Source organism: Bombus terrestris, chromosome 1 (genome assembly GCF_910591885.1).
Source record: "Bombus terrestris chromosome 1, iyBomTerr1.2, whole genome shotgun sequence".
Lineage (NCBI taxonomy): Eukaryota > Metazoa > Arthropoda > Insecta > Hymenoptera > Apidae > Bombus > Bombus terrestris.
This window is the reverse complement of record NC_063269.1, coordinates 3840741-3867923: the sequence shown is the minus strand read 5'-3', so window position 1 is coordinate 3867923 and position 27183 is coordinate 3840741. Positions and strand designations below refer to the sequence as shown.

Sequence of the window (27183 nt, the reverse complement as noted above, 5' to 3'; positions counted from 1 at the left end):
GCCAGCGAGCCGTTCTGTTCGTCGGCCTACAATCGACTACCAACGAAACATCATGCGATTCTGAATTATAGAGAATTACACAGGGTCACGCCCAGTTCATGAAATATTAACAGTCCGATGTAACCTTCCAACGCGGCACTTTGCCCTTTCGTTTGGCCACTTTTCCCATTCTGCTACCCATTCTGGCTATAGAACCGGTTTGTCGTGCGATACAACGTTATTGTCGATCGCTTAATCTCGTGCGAACCTCTCAATTACACAACGTTCACGTCAGGCTATCGTTAAACTGGCTGCGTATTTCGACGAACTGTCAAAACCTCTCAAAGAGTGAAACGTATTGAATTGAACGGGCATGATCGTTTCATTTTTACGACCAAACTGAAGGACGTGCTTTCTCCTTTACGTGTCCTCTTTCCGATCGATACGTGCACCATTCCTTTCGATGATTTTTCGACACCTCTGCGGTAACTTTGTTATCCCGTCTATCGACGTTGTTTAGTCCTCTGCGAACAAGAAACGTTCCAATTCGTTTACCCGGTCTTCAAAAGAGAAGAAGATTTTATCGTTGAGGTAGTTTTGTGTCGAATAAGTGATAGTCTGAGCGTGCGTGATCGAGAGAATGTCGTAGACGGGATGGAACATTCCATTCAAGTAGTAGGAATTCTTGTCGCGTGAAGATCGACACGCGTAGTTTTGCGTTGTCTCGGTGAAACATGTTCGAAACTGTACCAGACTAACAGGAAACAAATATTCCTAAAAATACTAATTTTACGCTCCACAGTTGTCTGACGATCGATCAACGATACCGAGTTTGACCAATTGAATCGAAATCAGTGGCCATTGTTTAAACTCGGTTGCATCTCGCTATTAAAAAACGGAACGAACTTTCTATTTAACGCAATGTATATGCAGCCGTTCATAAAAATCTACATACACTGGCTGGCGAATGTATTTGAACACTTTTAGAAAATATTTACATAGCTATGTATATGTATGGATATTATTATGTAACCAAGTTTTCCACTTAAACGCTCCAGCTTCGCAGAAACAAAGCAACGCTGACAAAATATTGCTTTAATATACTCTTTGATACCGGCTAGCCTTTTCTATTCTCCGAGCTCTTCTTGTCTCGCATTACCTGCCATCTTCCTCATTCTCCAACCTTTTCACCTCGTTCCGGCTGGTCTGTCGCTTCCTGTTTCACTTCCGTTTCCTCCGCAACTTGGCCTTTCCAGTTGTCGGTTTTTCGGACCACTTTTCCTCTGTTCCCCGGTTCACCCATTTCCAGACTACTCTTCCCCTCGGTTTTCTGCCAAGCGTTACGCTTCTGTCCGTCCTGCAGCGTGCGCCTAATGCACTAAATTGCCAGCTAGCGAGCGCTATGCTAATGTCTTTACTCGAGAATCCGGTAGCCGAGCGCGCGGAGAGAAAAACCTCGGAATCTACGTCGCGCATTCTACCTTGATTCTTTGGAAAATTCAGAGGATCAGGTCGCAATCTCGTTTTCATCTACGCTAGAATTTATTTGACTCGCAGAAAAGTAATCGATATTTCTACACACGTTTCTACACAATTCTTACCAACGTATTACGAACATACTGCGGCTGTAATTTCACTTTTCAGTGAGATAATTGATACCGCGTCAAAGATAATGGAGATTGATCTAATCGATAATTTTCATGAATGCCGGAACGTTACGGTTTATTAGCTTTGTGGTATTGCGCGATCCTGAAACTATCCGTCGTTACAATGCGGCCTGCGTTTATGACGATGATGATCAGTGCGCTCGCGAGTCATTGTCGTGGTAGGTACCTAAATTTTGCTATACAGACGGCAGATCGTCGATTCATAGTGCAAAGTCGAGAGAACCAGCGAACATATGAATTTAACATTTCTCCGTCTGGTAATCTGCACAGGTGAAAATTAGTTTTAGAAATTAACCGCGGTGGGATCTAATTTTCCATTTATGCATCTACGTTTCCTGCCGTGAGCATTCGGACACGTTATATTTATTGAGAAACTCTAGCAAATTATATTTCCTATGATGTTTTATACTAAAACATAAATTATAGATATAAGATAAGTGAAAAGTAAGAGTTGTAAAAAGCGGTAAAGTTGTAAAAATCAACTGATTTCCTAATACATACTTATAGTTGGCAGTATACTATATACCCATACTGTAACAAAGATCACTAATTTTCGTTATCGGAAGAAAACTACCGCATCCATCGATCGTATCACGCGGAAGGAAAAAAGTGAACAAAACTTGTAAGATCAAATAATCGGAACCAACCACCACTCGTACATTGACTCTGCATCTATTGTTACACTTTAAAATAATTTATCTCACACAATTAGAAAAGTCGTCAACGATACACAGCACCAAGAGAAGATGCATTTTTAATTAGTTCATTGACTCGCTTCTTTATCGTCGTCTCATTTATTGGGTTGGCAACTAAGTAATCGCGGATTTTCTCATTAGATGGCAATAACAAAATCCGCAATCACTTAGTTGCCAACCTAATAAATAGTTCTAATTATTAATACAGAAATATAGAAACGAAATATTTTGAAGCGAGTTCGAACCGACATAACAGCGAGAGCAAAAGAGAGATGATCGATTGGCAAGGAAACATAGCTGGAAGCAGAGCTGCATAGGGAAAAAAGGAGGATTAGAAAGGAATTCGCGCGAGTCTCATCGTCGACAAAGGACATCCGTAATACGCGTGTATATTTGCGCAGCGTGTGCAATATATAACGCAGTGGAGCGATATTAAGCGGCTCTCCCGCGTTCGGGGCCTCTCTTTCCGCATCAAACGGGAATTATGTTACAGCAATGAGGGCGTAACGACGAGCAAACGAGGCTGTTTGCGAAGGCAGCAGCCGAGTAAAATCGTCAAACGTTTCACCGAAAAATCGGGGATATAGAACACCGCACGCCGTCAGAAGATGTTCCATTCGCGAACGCTTCACTCGTTTCTAAAACTCCACTCGACTTTATCCCCAGTCGCCCCCCTCACTTTCTCTCTCTCTCTCTCTCTCTCTCTCCCTCTTTCTCTCTCCCTCTTCTTCACTATTTCTCTGTATCTCATTCTCTCGCCCCCTGTAAAATGTTTCTCCCGCGACGAGAATATTCTGACGAAACAATGAATGCTGCAACGGTTGAAAATCGAGACTCGGATTAATGAAGAGTATTGTTAGGGGAATTAGACGCGTATATGTACGATTGTGAAGAGCTTAATTGTTGAAAATTCTGTTATTCTATGGTCGTGTTTGTTGCATTCGAAGGAAAATCTTGGAGGTAGATCTTACAACGCTGCTCGTCGTAGATCAATTGAAGCTGATTAAGAAAGGAGAAACGAAATATCGCCTGCTGCCGTTTTAATGAGAAGTTATCTCCAGTATAGGTATAGTCTCCTCTCTTTTTTTCTCTCTCCGTTACATGGGTAATTTCCTCCGTTACAACGTTGCATTGTAACAAGCAGATGTTGTATAAAAAATGGTAACGATCTTTAACGCGACTTTCAGAGGTCTTTCGTTATCATCGTCACAATGCGCTCGATCCTTTCACAGGCAAACTTTCAAATGTAGTACCATAAATATCCTACGTGTCGTCATATATGACGATTCTAAGTTTCGTTGTTTCATCGCATTAGCAAGAAGCTAAAATCATTTTCAGTTTAAACGAGACACCCTGTGCGTGTCGTCATCCCATTCTATACGAAACTAGACCATCTCAACCTGATGCATCGAGTATCGAACGTTTTATATGAATCTGAAACGCAATTAAAAAGTATCGTACCATTTAGACGAACTCTCGGATGAATCTGAAACGTTCGACGCGGTGGAAAGGTCCGTCCATGGAAACGCGGCAAGCTAAATTCGCTCGGCTGAATTTTCGGTTGCGAATCCGCCGAAAAAACGGTCGCCACCGAGGCCGAAGAAGACACGGGTGGCGTTCTTGGACGCGGCGAGCGTTTAACTTCCGCCGGAAGGGCGGCTCGAGTGGCTTCGTGTCCGTTCGTCGCACGAGGAGTGCACTCTGGGAACAGTCGCGGCGTAAAACGAGCGTGGAAACGCTCGCGCGATTCCCATCCTCGTTTCGCTTCGTCCCACTTTCCCCTGGAGAATCCCGGTTTATCCCCGACAGACTGAGAAAAACGTTTCTTCCGCTTCGAAATCCTTTTGCCGAGCCCTCTGTTTCACCGCGCCGCGAAGTGGCGATCAAGGGAAGCGACGTTTCTGGCCGATTTTACGGCTTCCGCTTTTTCGATGTGCCTCGCGAGCGTTTTCCGTGGCGCCCGGGGCTTGCGCGCGCGCCAATAGTCAGGCAAAGAGGAAGTGGCTTCGCACGAAAGCCATGTTCTTATTGACTGGAAGCCTCCAGGTACGACGCGTATCAGCTTAGACGATTGGGTGTTATCGAATGGAAACAACAACGTTTCGTTTTCCGACAGAGTTTCCCGTGGCTCGTTCCCGGGATATTGCCGTCTTTGATCTCTATACCATCCGTTTATCGCGATTTAGAATAGCGTAGATCCCTTGCACGATAATCCTCCAATGATGTCTTCCGCAGCTTTACTGGAACGCAGAGTTACAAATCTGATTCGATAGAATGGAATAACGTGGTATAGAATTTGGATCCATTTAACGATAGGGATTATTGTTATCGAATGTCTCGAAAGTTTACTCGAGACTTGGATATCTCCGCTTCTGTGAATGCTCGAAAAGGTGGAAATAAAAATTGCTGCTTGATCGAAGAGATGGTAAGGATCGGTTTCGCCTCTTGACGATTCTACTTCAACGATAAACAAGGAACTACGATATACTAGTTATAATACAAAATACGAAGGTGTGTGCCAATTTACGTACGTTGAACGCGAATCGCGCGTTAATTAACTCGCAATTAGGTTTGTGTATCGAAGCAGACAGAGCGTGGTTCGATGGAAAATCGATGAAAATTTGAAGCCGAATAGAAAAGAGGATGTGAAGGTAATAAGATCGACTTGTATAGAGATGAAATACGCGATCGATTAAAGAAACGTTGAAAAGAAGATGGGAAAATATCGTTGACGGAAAGAATTGTTCCAAAGCGTTAACGTCTACGAACTATCGGTCTTGCTGAAACTCGGTGCCGTGTTTATGCTGTCCAAACGGTGCATTAAGTCACGTGTACACGCGTGATAAATGAACCAGCGAACGGTAGAGCTATTAGTCTTCGTTGTCACGAATTATGGTGGACAAAATTTGTAGAAGTACATATGTACGTCGGTAGACGGCCACGAGTTGTCCCGAAATGAGATACAGAGTGTCGCCGAGCATTTCAAGCGCGCCCGTATTTCGTCAGAAATACCCTCCTCGCTATCGAGTCGAATATTACCCTGGAAAAGTTCATTTTTTAACAGGGAAGAAGATAAAAAAGCAAAGGGCCATCCTTTTTCTTCTAAATTCGCGTAGACAGAAATAGATCCACGAGAATGGAGAAAAATGTGCGACTCGAATGAACTCCCGAGACCAAATCCACGTCGCAGATAATAAAATCTCGTTTCTCCGCGACGTAATTTGCGAGTCATATTTCCCGCGTACAGAACGATAGGGCTTCTGGCCCCTGGTTTCGCTCGAATTCCTTTCGTTTCCTACGAAAAAATAGTGCGTGAACTCGGCCTATAAATATAAAAGGGATACTCCGGCATGGCAGAGGAAACGTGGTAAACGGGCCGTATAAAGGGAAAAGAAAAAGGAGAGACAGGATCGAGCAACCATCGCTTCGTTCAGGTAATTTCCTTGCGAGGTATAAAAGGGTCAACGAAGGATGCCTTCTAGTCTCTCGAGCCTTCCTGGATCTGTTGCCCCTCACATACGTAATGTATACGTCGACGAAGACGAAGCAACCCCTATAGAAATTCCACGTTTAGCCCCGGACATATATACACAGTAAACCGGTGGAAAGGGGATGGGCTTGATAAATGAATTCGTGGGTGATACGCGAGGAAAAACGTGGATTCTGATCTCCTTCTTTTCCGGCTGAGAGACTAAAGACACCTAGGGGCATGGCGAGAGCAGAAAGAAGAAACGACGATCGAAATACGTCTGGTTCCTAAGTGCACCATCGACCAACCGGAATCACGAATGTCTACATGCCGTAACAACGTCAGGCATTCGTGTTGTCGCGTGCTTCTTCCTGTCCACAACTGTTTAAGCCACTTTCGTGGCGAAGAGCAGAACGGTGTTCTTGCGCGAGGATAAATTATCCAGAGGAAATATCCAGAATTATAACCCTAATACTTCTTAAGTCTGTCGTGCGTTCGCGTGACTTACGAATAATAAATTTCGTCTGGTTGCAAGCTCGAGAACATAGTTTTGAAAAATAGCTTTTTACCTCGTGCAAGTACGTCTTTTAGCCTAGTTTTACGATCACGGAAAAAATACAGCTGCGTATTGAAGTTTAATAGTTGTATCGTTAAGAGCTCATTTTACTTAGCGAAGAGATTTTTTAACTGTGGAAAGATCGTGGTCCTAAATGATGGTAGTAGATCGATTTAATCTACTGCTGATATCATGTGGATATAAAAATGATTAATATCGCGTGACAAACGACATCGTTGCTAATTCGATGTTTTTCTTTGTGCGCCACTCGTCGAATCCACGACACGGTTTATCCTAAATCATCCTATAGTTGCGTAATCGGCAACCGAAGTTGCATATTCTTGCCGTTCGTGAGATGCATTTTCCTGCATCGCGACGAGTCACCGGAACATTCCGCTGACTCAGTCGCTGCCGATAGTCTGCGACCATTAAAACAACAGCACGTTAGAAGTAACTTTAGACGTCGCAAATTGCACGTGCCACAAGTACCGAAGCACTTTGGAGAGATCCGCTGCCTGCGCCGCCTCCGTCCTGCTTTCTCGTTCTCACACTGCTGCGCTTGTCTCTCTATCTATCCGGTGCCGATATATAACCGATAACTCGATAACCTTCTTATTCCCTTCGACCTCATTTCCCCCGCCCATCGATTTACAACGTTATAACTGGCCTCGTCTTGTCTCTTAAAGCTGACGGCACCGCGGCCATCTTCCAAGAGAAAGAAAAAGACAGAAGGGAAAACCTCGTCGAGACTGCCTTTCCGTTAACGTCACGTTTGATTTTCGCAGATTCACCGCGTTATGACGTTCGATATGCGTACTATACGCTATTTACGTTGCAACGAAATATAAATTGCAACTGGATGGTGAACGACGTACGTAGATTTCCGGTGGTACGTTAGATCGTAAATCAGTACGGCTTATGTCTCGATACGATCGCCGCTATAAGCTCATCGCGCAACCCCTCCCTTTCGACGTGCCGGAAGGAAAAAGAATCACCTCTCACCTCATTTTTCTACACGAGATCGTCCGTGTACCGTGATACTTGACAACGCTTATCTAAATGTTCTGTTGGAAAAACGTCGGAAGAATCATTTTGTTTGATCGGAGATTATTCTATTCGAAGATTAATCGCGTAGATCTCATCGTTTAACTTCAGGAGCGATACGATTTTAAATTACGACTGAAATCGTAATCGATGCGAAAAAATGCAGTAGAACGCGCACCGGTGTATACTGAGAGTATAGAAATAAAATTCATTCGTTCAGTGGTGTGTGGTTGTAAATTTTCGTTAGGCAAAAGAAAGAAGAAAGGAGAAAGAGTAAGGGCAGGACGAAAAAGCGAACTGGTGTCGGCCGATAAAAATGTTTGCCACTGGCGTTACGCTAGGCGCCCAAAGTTTCCCTTATCGTTGATTAAATTAGCGATAAGGAAGTTCGAGCGTCGTTTTAATGGATCGCAAAAACGGAACGCGAGATAGGAGCGGACGTTACGAAAATCGATGACTCGACTAATCCACTTTTTACCCCCTCGTTTTGTACCGTTCCCTTTCGACGTTTCAAACATCCAACGAATTTCGTCGGTTACGATGGATTTTCGAGGAAAAGAGAAAAGAATGGATAAAAAAAAACGAGGGGAAATAGAATTCGAAAGTTTCAGTTTCACCTTCGATCGGTTTGACGTAGAAATATCGCGAAAGAAGAAGTTAACGCGGTATTAAGTGACGTTTAGAGACAATGATCGTGAAAAAGAACTGACGTATTGACAAAACGACAAACATTAACCGTTCGCGAAGGATTCCGATTGGCTTTGATTTGGCGAACTTTTATCCGGAAAGGAAACAGAAGGGGAACAGAAATGGATCGAGGCCGATGATGATAAATCTACGCGGACGCCGGGGTGTCATCGAAAAATTTCACGGCTTCGCCAGCGCGACACCTGTCGATATCGAGACGTTACATTAAAATTCACCGGCATGCACCCGGATTAACCGAGATTCTTCGCGACGTAACTTCCAGTGGCTTCGAAAAAGCACCGCGAAATCGCATCAACCCACACGCGGCCAATTTGCTTTTTTCCATGAATAATTCCGCCATGAATCTTCGATCGTCGCCGTGCAACTGAATGAAGGGTAACGCGTATGAAATACCAATATTGAAACGTCCCTGCGTATCGTGCAAGAGAAATATTGAAATCTCTCTGGGGAGAAGTTTTAGCTTTTTCGTCCGCCTTAGTGTAAAAACGTATCTATCAGGCGAACGTCAAAAGTATTCGTTTTACAATGGGAAATGAATTTAACGAGGATGACGTTCCAGAAAGGAAATGGACTAAAAATTGTCGAAGTTGTAGAGCCAGGAGCAAAGTTGCTACTTGAATTAGAGTAGTTCGGGTATCTTCGAAAGTCTCGAAGAAGTATCTTCAAGAACTACGTAACACGGAATCGAACTGGATATTACTCGAGTGAAAGAGAAAATGTCGTGGCTTCCACGAACAGACAAATAAATCGTATAATCGATATTTGAAAAGTAATAATATCGTAGAAAGGGAATACAATTGAGCAATTAACGTCAAGTTAACTGAAATCAGAGGGTGGTAATAATCGTGGTAATAAACACGCCCGGTCTCATTGTTCGATCAGACACTCGTTCTTCGTATCGACGGCTGTCGATATCGTAGCTCGGCATTAAAATTCACGGTGGCGTTTTCCGATTTAGCGAGAACCTTCCAAGCGACGTCGTCTCTCTATCTCAGCTAGGTGCATCGAGTTTACGTCGTCGTCGTCGTCGTCGTCGTCGTCGTCGTCGATGATGGTGGTCTTGCCTGGTCGTTGGCAAGCTTGTTACTTTGCATTTGCGAACGACGCTGTCCGACATGCTCTATGAAAAATACATAATTCAGCCAGAAGCAAAGTGTCAATAATAATACCTATATCTGCGTTCCAGTCCAGTGACCGACGATATTTCAGAATGTGCCCCGGTCACGGACACGCGCCACGGGCCATTTTATTTCGCGATATAATGCTTGACTCCTCGTCCTTCTTACCGTCTGACATATTGGTCGCGATAGCGAGTAATCCGTTACGTCAGTCCGTATCCGCGATAAGAACGCCGCACGGACCCCTCTTTCCTCTTCCTTCTTCCTCTTCATTCTCTCTCTTCTCTCCCTTTCTTCTTTTTTCTACTCTCTCTCTCTCTCCTTACTCCTTCTTTCCTTCTTCGTTTATTCGTCTCTTTATACCCTTCCACCCTCTCTCTATCCATTTCTCTACCAACGTTTTCGCTCTTCTGCCTCCCTCCTACTTCGTTTTATTTTCCCACCCCGAACCCGGTGCTTTTCTCATTTCGTCTCTTTGTGCTTTTCGTTTCGTCTGTTTGTCCCGTTTCTTTGTTCCCTTCTCGCATCTGTCCCTCTTTCCACGCGTGTGCCTCTCCCGTCCGCCCCTCTGCTTCTCTCTCATTCACCTCTTTTTCAACAATCTAGCCCGAGCCACGATGGAACGGCCAATATATTTGCAGACGCAAAACTTCCAGCTAGATTCGCGCCGGCGTAGCGAGAATACAGTGCGCCGCATGGAAAACGTGATGCAGATCAACGATAAATCAGACGGCGAGCGGCCATGTAAATAAAAATCTTACGAAAAAGAGGAGCCAGTAGAGAGGGAAGAATGAAGCTTTTTGTGCGAAAGGGTGCCACTGGCTGTCATTTCGGTCGGCATCCAATTTGAAATTTTTCATCGGCCGATAACCGATACGCGGCTCGATTTGTAATTTTGTCCGCGATCAAGAAGCCCCATACCGCGGTCTCCGAACATTCGACGAATCCAACGATTCGACGTTATTTACCCGATGTATTCCCCATCCCCAATATCCCTCTATTCGATCCTCGGAATCTCTGGATTATTTATAACTCTATTTGCTCCATTCGAGCGAACCCGAGATAAATAGTCCAGACGCGATAAATTACGTTTCACAAGTTAGCTGGCGCTTAATTCGTCCCTACGGAGCCTTGCCTCCACTTGAGATTTTTAAGAAAGGCCTCGAATATAGTCGAGGTTCGCTAACAGACAGTTCAACTTTGTACTCCGTTGACAAATTGTTATTTCCGTTCTCTTCGACTAGAAACGAAAAAGATGAAAAGCCGCCTGTACAAATTGATCCATAGATATTTGTGATCTGTCTTTCTACGACAAATTACGTTCGCTTTCCAAAGGCTTCGCTGCGATAGCATTCAAAATTTGCTAGTCGATCGTATAAATATAAGAAATTCTCACGGTGCGGATAATTTAAATATTCGAAACTCGACGCCATCGGACTAATTATGAGAAGAAAAAAGGGAACACCGCGTGCAAAGTTCGCGCGACAAAAACGCACGTTCCCTCTTTCACCCCTTCGATTTAGTCGCACGGAACGACGAAGCTACTCGAACGCCTGATGCCGCATATAAACAGAAAGGAACGCGAGGGACTCGCTGTCAAGCTGACAGGTAATTCACAGCGCGGAAGGCAGGTTCTTCTGGCGGTAACTTTGATTTCGTGACCCTTCGACGAGACTGTCGCGAATTTGAGAAGGAACGAGTGGCAGGTCCGTGACAACCGGCTGAAGATCGACCCTTATTTCTCTTTCTGCCTCTTCTGCTTTAAATTAAACCGTGTTGCTTCCACAGCATGAAGACACTGGAAGTTTTCTTAAAATTTCAATATCGTCGAGCATCGCGGGGGTGGGAATTCATATGGACGACGAATAATCGAGAACTGGGAGAATATTTATGCTAGAGTATTGGCAACTGAATGGAGAATGATTCGGAGAATGCAGGTTGAAGTTTCGTATATACGGTGATACGTGAATATTTTGATTATACCCGATAAGAATGTCTATTGTGCATACGAGATTTATAAAAGTGCATTGAATATGAGGAACAATAAGAAAAATTGGTAGCGAAAATTGAAGTCGAGCGAAATAAGGTTCGAGAAAATGGAAATTTTGCCGAATAAATTATTCTAGAATTAAATTATCATTGTTCTTCTTCTATTGTATCGTTTCATTATAATTCCATGTATTATTTTACTTTATGTTTATCGAGTAAAAAATTGCCCGCGATATATGCTTTAGAAATATTCTAGGAATACGTTGAAAAAGAGATTATCGTAAAGTGGAAAGAGAGTTCGAATACGATAACAAGTGTTTTGTTCGTACAATCATCTGAAACGCGAACGAAAGCATAGTGGAAATTTTATTTAAGACCGACATCTTCAACAGAAGAGAATTTAGGTGTAACATCCGTGATAGAAGAAACGTTCTCGTCGTTCTAGCGAGGAAGGCTGTATTTATTGGAAAACCAATGAGATCTTGGTCGTTGCACGAGCGAGCTTAGATCAGAGATAGCACGAAAGAAACACCCGTGGGATTTTAGACGAAAAAGTTCCACTCGAAACTCTTCGCTTTCTCCGTTGCTTAGACGAGTTTTCTGGGACAAGTTTTCGCCCGGCGATATCGTTCTCCGCGTACGCCGTCACATACGCGGCGAGTATTTCGAAAATCCGTTCCACTACTTTAAATGTTAATTTACATTCCGTACGACGCGACTTTCTGTCGATCACTGAAGACTTTAGGAGAGTCGAAACATTCGTTCGAGCATAAATACCGGCTCGTTTTATTCGTTGTAAAGATAAAACAGTACTCGAATAATTTTGTCACAGCGACGAGAACGAGAAATGTTTGAGATACTTTCCGATCGCCGGTTGTAATTCAGCCGCGACCGAGATTCCGCGGTAGCGCGAAATTTTAAACGGCAAATGCTCGAATAGAATTCCATTTTGACACCTAATTACCGCGATAATAAGCTTTGGAAATTAGGAACGTCTGCTGACCACACGAGCTACGGTGCATGATTAACGTGGCCAGATTTACGCGTAAGCCAATGACTAAACCGTAATCTACAGGGACTCGAGTCGTGTAACCGGAAAATTATAATTCCCTCGCTCCCGTTCCCTTATGGATGGATTTACCCCGTTTATATCGTCGCTAAACAACGATGAATTCTATTCCAAGTACGTCCTTATGGATTCATATTCGTAGCTCGCGTAGAATTTTCCAGGCTCTCTATTCCAATAGCGTAAGAACAATCGAATTCCAAAGGAGTAATTCTCTTGGCTTCTCGTTCGAAACGAAATTCTCGTGGTCCTGTACGATCGTCTTGTATACGATGCATAACCGGAACGTGTAAGAGACACACACGAACAGACACGTGCACTCTACATCTTTTTATCCTCGAATAGAAGCACGGCACTCAGCCGGCTGCGAGCGCATAAGGCGGCTACGAAGTAACGAGCAAAATGCATTTCTGTTTCAGGAAGCGCGTACATCATAAGATGGAGTGCCCCGCAACTGATGGTGGTAGCGGTGCAGTATATCCTCACGGGACCCTATATGCCCCCGTACGTGCCCCAGACGGCGAATTAGGAGATGGACCACGAAAAACGTGGACCATGTTCGTCCAGGACGTTTTGTCGCGCCCTGTGTACGTGTGTCTGACCTTTGCATCTCGATCTACTTTCAGCGTAGAGCCGCGCTCCAAAATACGATGCATTTGCGAAATACGGTATTAGCGTATCGAACGTAATCTATCAACGAGACGAAAGCGAGAGTGCCCTTTTTATTTTTTTCGTTAATGGCAATTTGATAGGCAGGATAGTAAAAATAATAACGAAATAATTTTGCGCTAGGATATATTTAGAACAATTATTTATTCTATGAAAGGAACGAAACGATATGTTGGATTAATATTTGCGATTAGATTGACGGTTGATGCGATACATTAGCGGAAGCAGACGAAATTATTTGTCAGCCGGGTTGTATACCTTTAATTGGATTGTTAATCGCAATCGAATATTAATTAGGGTAATTGAATTATGTATCGGCAGCCGCTGGATTACGGGCTTAATTAGCATCAGATATTTATTGTGAGGTGAATTATCTTGGTAAATTATTTGTCGGAAGTAATGACGTATGAACAGGAAACGAACCGTTTTCCAACAGCAATATGACATTGCACCACGAGCCTGTACTTAATCGGTGCAATTAGAGAGAAATTTATGTGGTGCTCGTCGATGTCTTTCGAATTTTTATTTTCACCTCTATACGGTGTTTTATTGTAATGATTTACAACCATACATGATGGCATGCAATTTTCATAATTCTATCATTTGGGAACTATGCGAAACCGTAGTAGAGAATCGTAATGAAAATCGATAACACTTACGTTGCTTCGATGGTCCAACACAAGGCAAAGGATAACAGTCCCGGCTGATGTAAACTCTTCCTTCTTCTACAATTTGCAAGAAATAGGAAGTTCACTCGATCTTTGAAAATTTGAAATAAAGTTGCAAATTCCGAGCGGAGCAACATCGTGACGAGATAAGTCAAGGCTAAAATATGAGTAAAAAAAGAAAAAAGAACAAGACAAACGTTGGAGCTCTAGGAAAACCATCTCCGGGTCTTTTCATCGAAATACTCCGGGGTTAACACGTAGCGCGATAAATTCCGAAAACAATCAAACTCGCCGGAGCTCGACCGCCTTTCTCCCCAACGCTCAAAATGATAAATCTGTCCTATGAGAGTACATACTTGGCGCAGGTGAACAAAACAGACCGAACTCTGGATTCTTCTTGCGATGCGCGAACGTTCCCCGTGTTGCCTCGTTCGACGTTACACAGAGAACATACGATATCGCGTCAATTAAAACGGTATCGCGGTATCGTTTCAATTGGGAAAAAACGCGATGTTGTTCGATAAATCTCGCAGATTACGCGATCAACCGTAACCGGGAACAAGGAAGAGGAGGTGAAAAACTGGAAAGAGAAACACGACGTGGCCGCGATCAGAAACAAGATATCCCTAAAGACAGGGGAGATACGTGCGTAGGTTGCGTAGGAAAGTCGCTGAATGGAATTTGCGATGCCGGAGACTTTTCAAGCGCGACCAGGAAGTAGCATTCAAGTAGATAACCCTCAAGGGAGAGAAGGGGGAATTTGATTAATGCTTCGGCACGTGAAAAATGGCGCTCGCGTCCTCGCGAGCGAAATCACGAAGGTTGGCAGGAACGTAACGATGGCTTTCGTGATATTTTAAAAACGGTCGCCACCGGAGAATCCAATTATCGAAACGGTTCGTTGGATCGTTGCTCGACGGCGGAAACTTGGTTCTCGTTTCTCAAAAAATTTCACGAACCTCGGCAACTCGCTGATTTTCCTCCCGACTCGCTTCAACTTTCACAAATTTCATCTCATTTTCTCCCTTTTTTATTTTCGTTCGCTCTCATATTTTTCGCCCGTTTTGCAATTTTTCCTTTTTCCCTGATTTCCCGATTAATATCAGCGCAAATATTAATGCGTAGCATCGCGTCGGTCGAAATTAATTTCTTCGTTGCGTTTTAATTCGCGGGTCGTGTTGAAAATTCCTCGATGAATGGGGCATCCGGCGTTCGAATTTCGTGCTGTTTCATCGACAACACTGGCCCACGGATGGCGTTGCTAATTTATCGAAATACATTAAAAATCCATGCCGCAATCGTGAATGATACACGAAGGGGAAATTGAAACGAAACTGGCTCGCTTCTAATTTTAACGCGACAAAAGTGTCGTTGGAGTGGCCGATGAAACATTCCATGAAGCCAGCCGCGCGTTTTCCCTCGGCGCGCTCGTGCCTGACGCGCTCTCAAAGACCGAAATTACTATGATTTCCAAACGAACGTATTAATTCTCGTGGCTCCCTGTAATTAAGAAACTTTCCATTACCGATCGTGTAATCGGCACGTGACATGTAATTGGGTTTCACGATATCGTCTGTGAGAAGCTGCCAAATTGAAATACGCTAGCCGCTCGAATTAATTAACGAAAGAAGACACAAAGACATCAAACGACACGGAGAATTGAATTCCCGGGCGTGACTGGCGAACGAATCGTCTACCAACGTCGGTGTAGGCCCTGGTTAATCGAAAAACGTTGATTCGTAGACTGTCAGAGACGGTCGTGAATTCGAAATTGAGCTAACATTTCATAATCCAGTCGGTAACGAAACGCAAATATTAATAACCGGTCAGGTGCTTTGCCAGTAATTTAATTTCACGGAGCCCAATAACGAAACATCGGTTACTCGACGATGAAAATTATAAAACAATTCATATCGCTAGTACGAAAAATTTGTTCGCATCTCAGGGCTCCCTGGCCTTCTACGTTATCACGAAACACAACGTATTCGTTTCCGTTGTCGTTTGTTGGTTTCCGGAAATCGTACAACATCGTAAAAATTAAAGCCTAGTTTCGGCCACGGATTCTATTTCACCGGTTTGGAACGACGAAACGTTTTCATTGCAAGGAAAACCAGATTGAAAAGTAAGAGAACAGAGGCTACGCTATGGAATTAATAGCAATAACAGTAGTAGCAATAGTAGTAGTAGTAGTAGTAGTAGGAGTAGGAGTAATAGTAGCAGTAGGCTGGTTGACGCATAATTCTGCTTCCGGACGAATCGGTAGAAACCATTTGTGTGTCTGGTCTGGATAACTCCGTTCGTCGGTCACGCAAGCGGCTCAGGGAAGCCAGTATGAAAAGTTTCGATCGCGCGAAAAGGGCTTCGATAAAGTATCATTCGGTCGGAAAGTCTTGCAACTGGAAAGTTGGCTCACTTCGAAATTGAAAAGTTCCCTTTTATCGGTGATACCGGCGGTACGGTGGTATCTTCCGCCGAATACCGAGATCCTGGAATAAAGATTCTTCGAAAACATCGACATAAAAAAGAAGGAAAAACGGAAGATAGAGAGAGAGAGAGAGAGAGAGAGAGAAAAGGTAAAAAAAGAACGAAGAAGCAGAGAAACGTGATTTCTTGTTTAATGTACGAGAACGAGAGATAAAGCGCGGTGGAAACTCGTACGCGATGCTCGAGGAAATTTCCTTGGAAAACCGCGAGACGACTGATTCGAGCATCGAGAAACGTTCAACGGCTTGGTCTCTGTTTTCGGATTAGCATTTAAATGAAATGGCGAATTAGTGCGCCGTTTTAGATTTATCTTTCACGAGCGAACGTCGTCAACGCGGCGCCACGCAAAGCTCCGACGCAGTCGAACGATAGACTCGTTCGAATTCGGACCACGAACCAACCGAACAGCTACATTATACGATCCTCTCTACAGTTCTGCTGTAATTACCACCGTCGCCAACGATTTAATCAAGACATCTCTATTTACCTGTTGGTCGTAAAATATTCTAAAATATCTCCATTCAGATTTCCAATATTATGCAAGATATCCGCCTGAATTTCCTTAAACCGAGACAATCGCGGATTTTCTACAAAGATATCCTCGCTGCTGATCGATTATTGCGGATCGGGACAACGAATTAGGCCAACAGCTTTTCGGCGTTTGTCCGCGTCGAGGAGATTCCCGGCCAAAACGGGTAGACGATCGTCACGCAGGGGAAGAGAACAAGCATTCAGATTCGAACCACGAAACAGCGCGCACGGGCGAAATATCTCACGCCAATATAATTGTACGCGTTTCAGAGGTATCATTTCGTAATCTATGTAGTCCTGGTCGGATGGGGGATTATGTTAAGCGATGCGTGAGCGGCCACAGTCCACGGCAAGCCAGGCGTAACAGAGATACTGCTCGGTGACGTCGTTACACGCCACGGGTGTATTGCCGCGTCCGCGGCCCGTGCACGCGCCGATAGAATACACACCTCCCTATTTAGATGCGTGCACGGATAGGAGCCGTGTATCGTCTGGTGCACGCGCGACATGAATTTTATTCACAGCTCTCTCTCTCTCTCTCTCTCTCTCTCTTTCTCTCTCTGGCAGCCGTTATTCTATTTCACGGCCGTTACACGAAATTAATACATCGATTGGCGGATGTTTCGTCGCACTGCTTCACCGATATTAAACGGCAATAGAATTACTCTACGAGATGATTCTGGAAATCAAAGAGTAGAGCAATGGAACGATGACACATATAATATGACACGCGACACAACGGAGTTGTAAAATTAGCGAGGAGTAAAATTGGTTCGTGTCATGGATGTCATAACGAGTGACAATAACAATCGACAATACACGGAGGGCACAGAAGCCAATCAATGTCAATCTTTCATTAAGAACGATCTACGTCGGGCAAATACCTCTTATAATACAATATACGATCTTACATGGACCAGTAACATGAATCACTTACTGCCACACTTCTCTACTGCCACTTTAATTTCTAACTGTACTGTGACTTAAGAAGATCGATTTCTATTGAAAAATTGCTATTACAAAACGCGTTATTATTGCAAGATTACATAAAACGACGTAGAGTTCGTTAAGGCTGGTCGAAGTTAGCTCTAGTTTACGTAAGAACCAAGCCCTCGTCGAGGCAAAGAATCCAGGTTATGTAAATTACCTCTTAAGTAGATGATAACCCAAACTTAACCCAGATTCGAGGCACGGTTAAGGCTCTCTATCCTCCGCTCGTATCTTATCCTCGGTATATTATTTTATTTTGCGAGTCGCGATTAGTTGTCGATTACCAAGAACCAACCGTTAAATTTCCCGTTATTCACCGCGACACGAACATCCGTTTCTCGTCGTGATCACGTCCGAAAACGTTCCCGTCCAACATGCATTCCGCGATGCAAAATAAACGAGAAACGCGTTCGCACGCGATCGCCGAGGCGCGCGTTTATCCTTCTGCATGCATGTCCGAGGGCAGACATCATGCTCGTTCACCGTGACACGCGGTCCGATTAATAAGCAGAAAATTGCAACAGTGCGAACAACAACGAAGCCGAGACTAATGGTCGTCCTCGTGGATCGTGCTTTTCTCTATGTTGAATTACAGAAAAGAGAGAAAGAGAGAGAGAGAGAGAGAGAGACAGACAGAGAGACAGACAGACAGACAGACAAAAAGGGAGAGAACAGCTGGACGCTGTATATTTAACGTTCTCTGCTTTATATCGCGAGCTAGATTGAAATTTAACGATTTTATTTAACGAGGAAATTTTATATCGCACGATCATTGAAATTTTTTATCCAGTTCGATGAATTTCAAAATTACTTCCGCTCGAGTGATTTTTCAATCCATTCGCTTTAAATATATTTGTCATTTAACATTTTATATAAATTGAGCTCAATGACTATTATCAACCGCTGAATATGCTTCTTTGGCCGAAATTCAGGTCGAGTAAGAAGTTTATTCGGTCGCCGGATTATTGGTATTTAAACGTGTTACGCGCATAGTCAAACGTCGTGTATCGGACAGTGAAAAAAATTCATGACTAATGTTCGTCTAATTGCGTAATTCGCGATAGGAACTGGATCAATTTTATCGAGGTCAGTCAGTTTGGTTTCCGAGGAATCAATCGTATTTTCTAGTGCTAATATTAGAATATTTCATTCTGCAGGGAATTTACGACGAGTAATATTTTATATCGTCGCTTTCACGACACGGAACGCATTACTAATGCAATAACGCGCGGTACCGCGTAAATTTTATTCCGTTTCAAAGCGCAAATATCGCCGCTAATTCAATTTAAAATATATGCATTCGTCATGTTTTTTCGTTATATTAAATTCGTGATAACGTTTCGCCAACAATCATTTTGAACTTGGCCGTCTGACAGTTTTGTAGCTTCTCGAACCGAACGCTAATTTCAAATTAACGACGTAAAAGAGGAGAAACGATTCAGTGGATGGAACGATGGCACGAAGTGGTCGTTGCCGTCGAGCTCGTTGAACAAACGTGAAAATTCGAAGCGGACCGAAAACCGACCGAGATCCGCGCAATAATCAAAGGTTTACGTTTCCCTGGGAATTTATTGCCTTCTTTCGCGACCCACGCGAGAAAAAAGTTGAAAGTATTTAACTTTACTGCGAGATATCACGCGGAAATTTCTTTTCATCGCGGTATTCTCAAAGACCGGAGAAACTTTTACGAGCGATGGCCATGTTTAGTAAAGTCTCTGTTACCTTACAAAAATATCCTTTCGTCTATCTCCGATCAAAAAATACCAAAGTAAAAAGCAATTGCGAGAGAGAAACGAAGGCAACTTTGGTGGAACGTAAACCGATCCGTAGCTTTTTATTGCGGCAGAAATCTGCTGGGTTGGATCGTTTTGTTCCTCTGTAGGGAAACAAGAGCGCAGAATTTCGTGGAAATTACCGGGCTTTCAAAAGCGAGTGGCGAAACAAAAGGATCGATTTAAATTACTTGGCCAGCGTAAGCGTATTTGCATGATAGTGATTTTCGTGGTTGTGTACGAATCAACATGATAATACTTCTGAGAAATGTAACAGACCGGAATCGGACGAGCCGCTGTATATATAATATGAAATCAGAGGTTAGAGAGATGGAAGGATAGGCACGATACAGTTAGAATCGGATCCCGTTATACATAATCTGTATTACGGTCCGCGAACTCTTCTCGTCCGGTTTAACACGTGCCGCTCGTGGCAAAATTTACTGCCGCGAAAGTATTGTCTGCGAAACGCGTCCAATCTGTTGCTTCTTCCTTTGATTTCTTTCGTGACTCAGCCCCGATGAAATCGGTTAGCCGAATTTTATTTCACACCTGCGATCATTGGATTGGATTTCTATACCGATTTCTATATCTATACGAGGAAGGAGATTCATTTACGAACCGCGTCTAAAATTTCGTTTCGCTTATTTAACGTCAGAAGAAAGTAGGTTCGCTGTTATGAAATCCCGTTGAATTCGCAATTTGCATTATGCGAAATTTATTTTTAATAAAAATCAGAGACAGCTGGGAAATTTTTTAGTGGGACCGCGTTCGCGGGATTAATATGAAAAAAACTTGGCCGGGAAATATCTTTAAAATCCATCCGGAGTTTTAATCACCCACCGCTGCCGGCAGAACCAATAAAACTAACCCCATACATATCGAAACAAAACGAGGCCACTGTTCGTATTTCGTTATTTCATATTTACCGGAAAAACAGGATATCGGAGATTAAAGAGAGAGGCAGAGGCAGCTACTATGGAGAAATATCTTGTCTAGTTTCGATGGCGTAAAAAAAATAAAATGAGAAAAAACATTGAAAAATGCTCTTCATTAAACTGGTATCGAATTTATATCGCTTTAAACGAATCGTCCAAGAATTTCTTACAAAATTCACCATCACCGTGTCGTTATCACAAAACAGAAAGGAAGAACGAGGGAGCCACGAATATTTAAATTACAAACAGGCTGCGAAATTCAACCCCGTTGATCCTTATCGTTGTATACGCAGGGTACAACTGCATCGGGCGTCATAAATGTGTACTCGTTCCACCGAGAATCACGACGATCCCGTCAGAAACGCGAACACACGCGGTGCTAGAAGAACGAAAGTTGGGTAGAAACGACAAAATGGTTTGGCGTTCTAAGTTGAAACGAGAGAGATAAAGAGAGAGAGAGAGAGAGAGAGAGAGAGAAAGTAGCGTTGGTAAGGGTGAAAATGGAAGAGAGAAAGAGAGATCGTCGCACGGTGTGGGTGGAGAGATCCTGTTATACACAGTCTGTATCATCACTTTGCGATGTACTTGCGAGCTTTTCCCGCCTCGTTTAACACGGCCCATTCATAATAGGGTGACGGCCGTAAAAGTATTGCCGGTTATCGCAGCGGCCGCACCACGTACCTCGCCAAACATTGTCCGACCTCCGATTTACCACCTCTACTGAACCACGGAGGGACACCTATTGTCCTGAGTTACGATGCACCGAGGTTGCCGACCCACGGGCCGACACTTTTACGGGCAACCCGTGCGCCTCATAATTGCCAGATTGCTACGACAAAACTAGCTATCCTTTGCCTGTACACCTCTACAACTATCGGGGAATAACACGATAAATCTCGCTACCAGGACGCCGACACAATGCAGTCTGTCGTTTATATTAAATATCGTAACCGGGTAGGAATTACATCGGCAGATAGTCATTAATTACGACACGCACAGGTCGATTTACATGAGTTTTTTTGCTTACGTATCTTTTTCTAATTTAAATCGATTTTTCTGTCACGATGTGATAGGAAATAAACGGGACGATTACTCTCGCGGTTACGCTTCGGTCCCTCGCGGTTCAAAGCGAAGCTGCACCGAGTCGTCTTTACTTCTAACACGTAAAATAAATACTTTTGTATCAAGAGATTCAATCTCGTAGAAATATATCAACGTAAACGTGGTTAGTTAGAAAGATTTATATCCAGCCTGAGGATATTTATATATTTGCAGGAAATTTAAACATACAGAATATACATTAGCACGCGAAAATATACGAAACGTCCGATGCGAACTATACGTTATAACATTTAGAAAATTAATCGAGTCTCCGTATAAATTCCACCTCTCTATCCGATAAAAATATAAATTTCCATTAACAACCGCAATGTGTCTGCAACTATGGCAAAATTATAAACAGCCAGTGAATTCAGCCTATCGAGTTACGAGCCTCTAGCGATAAAAATGTTCACCGGCACCGTAAAGGCATAGAAAGCTTCCTACCTCTTTGTTTATCGTCGAGGCAAAAATCCAGAGTTTGAAACGAGATGCACGTTGCAGACGTTTATCAAAGTCTTGTTGTATCGCGATAATAGAAATGCTGCGAGATGTATGACGTTTAAATTCCTCGGGGAACGGGTCGAAGAGATGGCTCTCGTCTGGCCTAATCGGAAAGTTTGATTTAAAGACGAAAGGTGGCCGCTTTGTCTTCCTGTCGATTTAAGGATAGCACGCAGCGTACTCGGAAGATCGGGGAGTTACGAGCTGAACTTCATCTACACGGGCCAAGTTTTCCGCGAACTTGGCGAATTTATTTCACGGCCGTATCAGACACGCTGATCCCTCGGAGCTTTCGAGGAGCTTTCAGATTCACATCGACCGACTTCCGCGGGAATGTTTCGAGTTTCCGGTGTTTCTCTACACCGGGACCGAACTTCTGTTCAACGAGCAGGCCGAGACACAGAGCAATCGTTCGGTCGTTAAAGCGTCGAAATCCCTTAACGTCGTTCACGTTTCGCAGTAAAGCTAAGAGAATTCCGGAACTATCCGTTTTATCAATTCCTGGATAAAAGCTGCCTCTCGCTGGCCCAACAATTGTCTCGAAATCTGCTTTTCTTTGCTACCGTTTTTCCCTTTCTTTTTTTTTTTTTTTTTTTACGAAATCTATAAAGCAATAGGAAAGACTCTTTGCAACCGTGAAGAAGGAAGAGGTTACGCACGGCACTGTGTAAAAGACTTGGACCAAAAAGTGTGTTGTTTTTACTATTGAATATAAAAAGAATGTTATCGTGATTTGATAATTCGGCCCAAAAAATATCGCTCGCTATTCCGTATACTATTCTCGTTGTATCTGACAGCAGGACGTACGAAAGTTGAAGATTTCACAGGCACACGAGAGGAGAAAATTGCACGATATCGAGGAGTAATAATAAATTCCGTTTGTTGTTGATTTTTAAGATCATTAGGGAAAATTCCTCGTATCTACTCGCTTTCTCCTGTACCATTTTCAAAACGACATAGATTTCCGAAGGAATCTCGTTCTTTCGCGAGACGATCGCGACGCGGCTCTCCTCGCAAAGGTTGACGCACAAATTGCAAATACAATTGCACCGATCCATCGATAGGCAAATTGTGAAACAAGTTGAAAGTATTATTGCTTATACTTTAATGTATCGTTATATTATATCGAATGTTTTACGTAAGGACCGCGACTCGAGGTAAGTAACACTTTCGGTGCTCAACGGGAGACGAACGAAGGTTTATAAATTATATTATTAGACGACCGAAAGTCCCCGAGGCAAAAGTATCTCGTGGACGAACAAGACGATCGAATCGAACGAAAATATTCGAGAGGATGCTTGAAATGATCACCGTTTTGATCGTCCACGGGACGTAAGATGTAAGGTGAATTGTAAATAGCTCAGTGTATAAATTTCAGTTCCAGATTCATTGTATAAACATTATAAATAAAAGAAAGGGGGGAGCGTGAATTCGCGTGAACCGTTCGTATCGATTCCCGGTCTTGTCGAGAAGCGTTCTCGATACGAGTTCGACGCGCGAAATCTCTGTAAATAATCGATCACATAAGAAGTGCCAAATACGTGAGTCATACATACATACATACATATATACATACATACAAGTATACGTATTATACATACATACATACATGCATACATACATGCGCATAACACGTAAATACATGCACTTACGATGCATACGAATCGAGAATCGCGCTCGTTTCCTGCAATAACAAACGAGCCGGGTGGATAACCCAGTCGATACCGAAAGTTCGGGAAGAGAGGGAGGAACGTGATAGAATAGCGGATATCCGGCTACGTTAGCCGGCTATTTGAATAATGAATGGCCTGCTGGTTCCCATGACCCTGTAGTCGAACACAGAAGGATTCGCGAATACGTCTCTCGCGATACTTACAGGCGTCTCCATATGATCGTTTCTACTTCGTACGATTATATTTTAAAAATTGCCTTCTAACGCTAGAATTACCAGAGCGGTCAAAATAAACCGACCCATGATTTTTTATATTAATCGTTATGTTTTAAATGGTACGTTTCAGAAGATTTGTATATATAGCTTTTTGGCAAATTATACGGATAAAGCGTTGCTCTTTGCCGTGTAACACGTATTTCTTCCTTTTCCTTCTTCAATTTCATCCTTTGTTACGAGTGTCATGTATTAATCGTCGGTGATTCTAGTGTTAAAATAACTTGGTTAAGCGCGTAAATTGTTTTTCTTGGAGTGTAACTAGAGCGGAAGCGAAAGAAACGATAAATGCCGCGTCTACGTTGATCAGAATTGTTCGTGAACAGTTCGCGAACTGTTAATGTCGTGGACAGATCTTTCAGCGTCTTGTCTCCTGGATAAACAGTATTCGCTATTCGCTTACGAGCTCGCTCACACGTTCCCTCGCGAAAATCGCTGCATTGTCGACAAACGTAACTTACAATCTGTTCGTGAACTGTTGGCGAACGTCACTGTGGACGCAGCATAAGGTAAGAACACTATGTTCCTTCCTACTTCCTTTGGAAGTTCGAGAAGGTCGTAGTCGACAGAAAAATCCAATAAACTAGTTTACTGCCAAACGTAATAATTGTCGACGGACGAACTAGACGTATCAATGTGTTTCTTTATTTATTTGCCAACTGCGCCCTTGGCTGTAGCGACTAAAAGGGCGAACGATTGTTATGACTCAACGAGGAACGTACAGGTGTGGGAAAGAAAGCGAAAAAAAGAAAACTAGGCGTACGGAGATTAACAATAACTAATTATGTCGTCGTAAGACTCGTATCTCATAGGCAAATACTGCCGAATACCACAAAACCAATCTCGTTTACGCAGAAACGATTCTTGTTGTTGATTATTACTGTTGAACCGAAACCAAAGAGACGATGCAAAGAGATTAGTAGAACTTAAAAACCGATGATAAGGTTGATTTTGTGGTTGGCAACGTTTACTGTGTTCCTGTAAATAAATATACATAAACGAAGGTGTAACCTGCTTAGATTAACTAACGGCGTAAATAATGATAAAGTATCGTCACGTCGAGAGGATGGAAACGAAACGCGAGATGGGCAAAATTGCCACGACGTTTTTCTTCTTCTCTCCTCCCACTGTCTCTATATTTCTCCATCTTTCACCTTCCTTCTTGTTCGTGCGAACGCGAAAACAAATTCTAACGATTGCTTTCTCCAATTTCATACGATCCTCCCTTTTTTTATGAAACACACCGGGTGTCGACGCGAGAAAGTATTTTATTAATCGATTCGTCGCAAAGACGTCGAAGGAAAATATATTTAACGTCTGTCGGTGTCAAATTCATTGGAAACGAATTCCACGAACGAAGAGCTCACGATAGCGGATCGCGGCAATTATTAGAAAATTTTCAAGATTCCAGATATTCGTTCCGGGGAACAAAAGTTATTCCTGAATATTCTCTCTAGCGAAATTTCTTAAAAATGTTTTTTTACGCTTTATATAAGGAAAGAAGGAGTTTTCTTAACGAATTAGACGAGTCTATCCGTACAAGATCGTTGCACGATCGAGAGAAAATTCGTAGAAAAGCGTAAGAAAGAGAGAAACTGAAGAAAACCCAGCGACCGTAGATCTGCCAAAGAGAATCTCTAGAGAGGAGGATACACCTGAACGCCAACGATGAAAAGAAAACGAGCAAAAATAAAGAAAAGCACCGAAAATCGCTTTTAATGTGCACATAAACTCGCTGCGTAGTGTTACTCTAAATGTTGCTACATTTAATATGTAAGTATAGATTGTGTTTTGACCTGTGTAAAGAAAGAGAAAGATTCGGCGGATTTTTTTATTTCGTCACTTCAAGCGGGACGTTATGTCAATTAAAAGTGTATAAAAAAAAAAAAAAGAATAAGAGAAAAGAGCCCAGCGAGATATTGTTACCGATGGCTGGTCCTTCCTTTCGGTTTTCCATGGGAATATGTTTTCTGTCCGTATTATTGTACATTTTTCATAATTCCCTTATTGTGATAAATTTATCTAGGACTGTACGAATAAAAGGATACAGAAACCAAACTAACACGTTGTTCTTTATTCCTGAACTACCTTGCTACAGAACGAGGCGGAATCGAGAACGTTTCCGATCGAGTTAACAGAATTTCAAAATGTTAAATCAGAATTTGTATGACCACTTCGTTATCGTGATTTATGTATAGGAAAGTTGCGGTAGTATAAATACAGAGTCGTAAAATGATAGTGTATTCGAATTGAATCTAATTAACAAGCAGTTGTAATCAGGCCCAATGGCAACGTTGATCCGCCTACAAAACTGTGCAAAGTGCGTCCATGCTTGGGTTATATTTCATTTATACGAAATACATAAGCATAATATTCACGCGTGAACCTACGATACTTCGGATTAAGAGATGAAACGAAGTGAATTTACTAAGCTTCCGTTTCCAAAGCCTCGGTAATATATTATTTCTGTTACAGTGCTACAAAAGAGCTGGAAACTTTTACAGTAACGAGAATATTTCCAACTCGTATTGTATTAAATTAACCCGCATTTCGCGCATTGTCGAGCAAACGTGTTACATCCTTCGTATAGAGGACATAAAAATTCCAGCAAACATCTGATTTGTTATTACGTAACGTAATACTACGTAACTGCGAGTCGCGTGTAATCGTGTAAATTCGAAAGAGAAATCGGATTAGTGCGTTTAAAAGCCACTGAAAATTATTGGTTTCGTGTACATTATGATAGGTATATTGGGGGAAATAACGTACAAACTATACCTCATTGAATTGCAGAAATTTACTGCCGCGCCATTCACATTCGGTGCAATTACTGTCGATACACTATGCAAATTCGTCGACAATTTAGTGCTGACTAAAAATATAAAGTATTGAACACGCGTACGCTTTACGACACGCCGCACTGTTTCCCGAAATTGAGTTCCGAATAACATGGTCGCGAAACAGAGAATTTCATCGCTGCACAACGATGTCTTTCGCCATTGCGCTCGCACAGCACCTTTCAAAGTGAAAAAACAATTCCAATGGTAGAATTTTTCAACGAATTTTCCTCTCAAAATTAAGACACGTGTGAATTAACCGTAAATTCGATTACGAATGTTTATAGAACGAGGGATAAAACGACGAGCCGGGAAGAGAAAGAAAGGAAATTGGATAAGAAGTATTCTCGAGAGACGTAAAAGCATCGGTGACAGGCACGCGGATGAATCGACTTCGTCAAAGTATCATCGTCCTGGTCCTTAAGCTCCTTCCGCGCGAGGAAGCATATCAGATCA

At 42.8% G+C, this 27183-nt stretch overlaps 1 protein-coding gene across 7 annotated transcripts in view; it reads left to right on the top strand.

Annotated features, from left to right (window-relative positions):
• Positions 1 to 25948, top strand: part of LOC105665845 (lachesin) — a 288009-nt gene extending 262061 nt beyond the window's left edge. For all 7 annotated transcript variants that reach the window (XM_048407783.1, XM_048407786.1, XM_012309408.3 and 4 more), the window contains one exon: positions 12711 to 25948. In XM_048407783.1, coding sequence (XP_048263740.1) covers positions 12711 to 12820 — 110 coding nt within the window. In that variant the 3' untranslated portion in view covers positions 12821 to 25948. The remainder of the gene's footprint in view (positions 1 to 12710) is intronic.
• Positions 25949 to 27183: the final 1235 nt, after the last annotated feature.